Source organism: Macrobrachium nipponense, chromosome 39 (genome assembly GCF_015104395.2).
Source record: "Macrobrachium nipponense isolate FS-2020 chromosome 39, ASM1510439v2, whole genome shotgun sequence".
Lineage (NCBI taxonomy): Eukaryota > Metazoa > Arthropoda > Malacostraca > Decapoda > Palaemonidae > Macrobrachium > Macrobrachium nipponense.
The window spans coordinates 60,553,690-60,560,197 of record NC_061099.1 but is presented as its reverse complement, the minus strand read 5'-3'; the positions used below and the strand labels follow the sequence as shown (position 1 = coordinate 60,560,197).

Here is a 6,508-nt window from a genome sequence, read left to right as displayed (position 1 = left end):
AACCTTTTATCATCAAAAATTCATTACCAATAAGGTTACTACTTCCTGAAAGATACATCGGGATAGATGCGCTGTCTATGGTGCGTCGTTTGTTTTGTGGGACTGACTTCTACTATTGCAAGCAAAGAATCAAAAGACCGTTGGGCCATAGGGAGTCTACCGTCAAGTGTGACACTTAGGATTTCTGTTAAAGGCATTTTCCTATCCAAACATTACAATGACTTATTTGCACAGAAGTATATCTTTGACCGCAGAGAGTGACGCGTGGGAGGGAGGGTGGCGTTTCTGGTGTGGCCATGTGTCGTTTTGATGCTGCTCTCCCGCCCAAGTCGTGCCTGCACCTCGACGCTTCCCGCATCCAGTGTGGCCTTACCCTTTAGGCCCATACACAAGATCCTTGTTGGTCTTTCAAGGTAATTCTGTTTCTTACAGCTTCACAAAATCTGCATCTTCTACTCTTCAATGATTGCTGGAGCAAGTTCTCCACATTCTAGTCAACATTCCAAATTGGAATTTGGCGAAGTAGACAAACACTGACAGTTTAACACTTAAACAGGGTGCATCATGTATACGCCGTTTGCCAAATTCTCCCACACCCCTTGCATTTTGTTACATACACATACACACACACACACACACACACACACACATACATACATACATACATACATATATAAATGCATTATATATATAATATTTATATATATATTTATATATATTATTATATATATAATATATATATATATATATATATATATATATATATATATTTATATGTAACATATAAATATATATATATATATATAGATATATATATATATATATATATACATATATATATACACACACACACACACACACACACATATATATATATATAGGTTATATATATATATATATATAATATATTATATATATTATATATTATATATATACACATATACATATATATATATTATATCTATATATTATATATCTATTATATATATGTACATATATATACAATATATATCTATATTATATTATATATATATATATATATATATATATATGATATATATATATATATATATATATATATATATATATATATATATATATATATATATATATATATATATATATATATATTTATATACATATATATATATATATATATATATATATATATATATATATATATATATATATATATTATATATATATAATGATACTGTATGTATGTATAACTGAATCACGAAAGTTAGGAACGTGATAAATCTATAAATAAAGATATGTGCCACGAAGGAAAATAAACGACGGAGTTTCCGCAAGACCTTTCGATGTTTAAACGTCCTTTACTAAGCAGATGAACTGACATACATGAGGAAAAAGACAATACAAGATTCGTATAACTGACAGATAGGGATTATAAAGAGATTAGTACCTAGAATCCGACACACCTGGAAGATGAGTAACCTTCCCAAACAAGTATAAACAATGGGTGCAATTAAAAGTTTAAGACAATCATCTCAGAAACAAGGACAAGACAATTAAAGGATTATAGGTGACAACTATTCAGAACTTTGGTAAACAAAACCATATTCACAATACATATTCTCAATACATTTTAGACATACATTGCAACGAAGATAACTCTAAGGCAACTAATTTGTATTTAAGTCTGTAATTATATCTTTGAGGTCATTCTTAAACATGTTACAAAAACAAGGGTCTAAATGAAAAAGACAACGACTAACATTGAAATTACAATGAAAAGTAAGTTGTATTAAAGCAGATTCTAAAATAATTCATGATAAGACATCTCTTGACCTTGCAATTACTGAACTACCAACCCAATTTATTCGGTGGTTGTTTTCACTTAAATGAATGAATATTGCATTAGATTTTTGCCCAGTTTTTACAGAATATTTATGCTGGCTTAGCCTTACTTCTAGGCCCTTGCTAGACTGTCCGAGATAAAATGAGGGACAATCCATACATGGAATTTTATATATTATGTTTTTGCTTTCTCTGGGGCCATTTTTTATTAACATTCCTTTTAGTGTGTTATTATAGGAAAAAACAAGGTTGACATTAAAAGCTTTTAACAATGATTTAATGTTTCAAATCCGTTAAAATAAGGCAAACTGAGAATGTTCTTAGAATTTCCTTTCTGCGTGTTACTTACAATATAAAACTTTTTGTGGGCTTTATTATAACAAATATCTAATATATGTGAAGGATAGCATAAATCTTTCCCTATTTTTCTTATGTATTCAATTTCTTGATCCAAATATTGTGGACTGACAATGCACAATGCTCGTAAAAACATGGAAGAAAAAATTGATATTTTTATGATAAGATGGTGGCCTGAGAAGAAATGAACATAAGTTAAGTTGTAGGTCGGTTTCCTATAAATACTGAATTTACATTGAAATGTTTCTCTATGTATCAAAACATCTAAGAAAGGGAGGCAATTGTCTTTTTCTAATTCTAGAGTAAACTTAATCGATGGTACCTGGTTATTTATTTAGAGAGTAAATCATTTACATCAATACCGACAGGCAGAACAGCTAAAATATCATCAACATAACGATACCACTTTACAGGAATATAAATGATATTAGGTAAGTAGCGTTTTTTCAAAGAATTCCATGTACAAGTTTGAGAGTAGTGGTGATAAAGGATTTCCCATTGCCATGATAAATACTTGTTGATAAAATTCACCATTGAATATAAACTTACAATCACAAATGCACAAACTCGTGAGTGAAATAATGTGACTTATAGGTAGAGGTAATTCATGCTGAGTTAGTTCATTACTAAGATATTCTAAAATAGAGTCTATAGGGACTTTAGTAAAAAGAGAACGTACATCAAAACTAACGAATCTATTAGTAGGTCAAAGAGCAATTTTGTTTAATTTTTCAACTAAATCTAGAGAATTATATATATGAGAATCGGAGATGGGGACAAGATCTTAGTGATATATTTCGAAAGTTTATAATCAGCTGGCATGGAATGATTGAAAAAGATCCTTGTTTTTTCCAGTTCCTTGAATTTTTCCTTCTCTTCTTGCTTGGCGGCTGCTATGTGCTGTTTCAACATCACATCGCTACCTTACTTGTACGGATTAGTCAAAATGCACAAAGAAAATAACCTTATGCAGCCTATTATCAGTACTGTTGGTTCAATTTCGTATATACTTTCGAAATATATCACTAAGATCTTGTCCCCTTTCCTTGGAACCATCTCCGATTCTCATATATATAATTCTCTAGATTTAGTTGATAAATTAAACAAAATTGCTCTTTGACCTACTAATAGATTCGTTAGTTTTGATGTACGTTCTCTTTTTACTAAAGTCCCTATAGACTCTATTTTTGAATATCTTAGTAATGAACTAACTCAGCATGAATTACCTCTACCTATAAGTCACATTATTTCACTCACGAGTTTGTGCATTTGTGATTGTAAGTTTACATTCAATGGTGAATTTTATCAACAAATATTTGGCATGGCAATGGGAAATCCTTTATCACCACTACTCTCAAACTTGTACATGGAATTCTTTGAAAAACGCTACTTACCTAATATCATTTATATTCCTGTAAAGTGGTATCGTTATGTTGATGATATTTTAGCTGTTCTGCATGTCGGTATTGATGTAAATGATTTACTCTCTAAATTAAATAACCAGGTACCATCGATTAAGTTTACTCTAGAATTAGAAAAAGACAATTGCATCCCTTTCTTAGATGTTTTGATACATAGAGAACCATTTCAATGTAAATTCAGTATTTATAGGAAACCGACCTACAACTTAACTTATGTTCATTTCTTCTCAGGCCACCATCTTAACATAAAAATATCAATTTTTTCTTCCATGTTTTTATGAGCATTGCGCATTGTCAGTCCACAATATTTGGATCAAGAAATTGAATACATAAGAAAAATAGGGAAAGATTTATGCTAACCTTCACATATATTAGATATTTGTTATAATAAAGCCCACAAAACGTTTTATAGTGTAAGTAACACGCAGAAAGAAAATTCTAAGAACATTCTCAGTTTGCCTTATTTTAACGGATTTGAAACCATTAAATCATTGTTAAAAGCTCTTAATGTCAACCTTGTTTTTTCCTATAATAATACACTAAAAGGAATGTTAATAAAAATGGCCCCAGAGAAAGCAACAACATAATATATAAAATTCCATGTATGGATTGTCCTTCATTTTATCTCGGACAGTCTAGCAAGGGCCTAGAAGTAAGGCTAAGCCAGCATAGATATTCTGTAAAAACTGAGCAAACATCTAATGCAATATTCATTCATTTAAGTGAAAACAACTACCGAATAAATTGGGTTGGTAGTTCAGTAATTGCAAGGTCAATAGATGTCTTATCACAAAATCTTTTAGAATCTGCTTTAATACATCTTACTTTTCATTGTAATTTCAATATTAGTAGTGGCCTTTTTCATTTAGACCCTTGTATTTGTAACATGTTTAAGAATGACCTCAAAGATATAATTATAGACTTAAATACAAATTAGTTGCCTTAGAGTTATCTTTGTTGTAATGTATGTCTAAAATGTATAGAGAATATGTATTGTGAATGTGGTTTTGTTTACCAAAGTTCTGAATAGCTGTCACCTATAATCCTTTAATTGTCTTGTCCTGGTATCTGAGATGATTGTCTTAAATTTTTAATTGCACCCATTGTTTATGCTTGTTTGGGAAGGTTACTCATCTTCCAGGTGTGTCGGATTCTAGGTACTAATCTCTTTATAATCCCTATCTGTCAGTTATACGAATCTTCTTGTATTGTCTTTTTCCTCATGTATGTCAGTTCATCTGCTTAGTAAAGGACGTTTCAATGTCGAAAGGTCTTGCGGATACTCAGTCGTTTATTTTCCTTCGTGGCATATATATATATATATATATATATATATATATTATATATATATAGTATATATATATATATATATATATATATATATATATCTTTTCCGTAATCCATATAATACCTACACACACACATATACATACATATATACATATATATATATATATATATATATATATATATATATATATATATATATATATATAGTATATATATATATATATATATATATATATATATATATATATATATATATATATATACTATATATATATATATATATATATATATATATATATATATATATATGTATGTATGTATAAAATATATAATCATATATATATATATATATATATATATATATATATATATATATATATGTAAAATATAATATTAATAATATATATTATAGTATTATATTATATATATCTATTAGATACTATATATTTATATCAACAAACGAATTTAGTAATGATTTTTTGTTGGGGGGAACTTCTGAAAGGAAGTATAATTTTTCATACTTACTCGAGTACTGTGTTGTTTTCGTTAACTGTAAGATCAATGACATACACTCGACAGACAGTGGTAGATTCCCCGTAAATGGCTTTCCGGATTCTTCTTTATAGCTAGCATCCTTTATTTGCGATCAATCACCAAAAAAGGTTGCAAAGCAGTCCAACGAATTTCCTGTGAAGGATCCAGACGAGCGAGTAATAAAGTGTGCCTAAAGAATATTTCGTGTAAATTTGAGTTACAGATACATTATTAACTTAATATTAGTGCTATATATATATATATATATATATATATATATATATATATATATATATATATATATATATATACATTACATATATATATATATATATATATATATATATATATATATATATATATATATATATATATAAAAATATATCCAGTACTCAAAGCCTAGTCTCTATCTTTACACTTCCAACTTTAGGATGTTTTCAGTTTCTGACTATGACAATGACTGTCAGTTCAATTCTTATAAAAATGCAGTGTCAAGTTTTTCCTTACTGATCATTTAAAATTACTTTCAGATCGTAACCTTTCCTATTTCCTTCCAGCATATAAGCTGCTATGAATTAATACAGGAATGGATGGAATATTCCTAGTTCAAAATATATTGATTTTCAATTAATTTTCTTATCACTCGGTTCTCTACATTTTAAAATATTTTTTCTGTTTTCTTTGCTTACATATTTGCGTTTGTATGCAAGTAAATAATTCATTTCAGCCATTGCGAAGGGCCAATGATCTTTTCGAAAACGAGAATATACGATCAGAAAAGGCAATGTTAAAATAGAAGAAGCAAAGCCCATTTAGTCTCATCATTTTTCGACGTTGAAAGAAACCAATCGAGTGGTTTATACATACTAGCAACGAAAGAAAAATATAAAAGATTCTCATTTTCTTTCCAAGAAAAAAAAAAACGAAACGAACTCCCTAGCACTCATCCCTCACCTGATAATTTGCCCCAAGAAAGCACGATGAGAATCAGACGTCACGAGCACAAAGTGACATCCATCTGCCAGTTTCTCAACGGTTTGCCAAATCATGTCACCCAATTGGGAGTGGGTGCTCTTCGTCACAGT

At 29.1% G+C, this 6,508-nt stretch overlaps 1 protein-coding gene across 1 annotated transcript in view; it reads right to left on the bottom strand.

The window, feature by feature from the left end:
- The window catches only part of LOC135210482 (glutamate receptor ionotropic, delta-2-like), a gene marked incomplete at its 3' end in the record, with an annotated part of 34,126 nt that extends 28,143 nt beyond the window's left edge, over nucleotides 1-5,983 (bottom strand). Inside the window, exons 1-2 of the mRNA XM_064243371.1 lie at nucleotides 5,931-5,983; nucleotides 5,415-5,504 (exon numbers count right to left, since the gene is read on the bottom strand). Coding sequence (XP_064099441.1) covers nucleotides 5,415-5,504; nucleotides 5,931-5,983 — 143 coding nt within the window. The remainder of the gene's footprint in view (nucleotides 1-5,414; nucleotides 5,505-5,930) is intronic.
- Nucleotides 5,984-6,508: the final 525 nt, after the last annotated feature.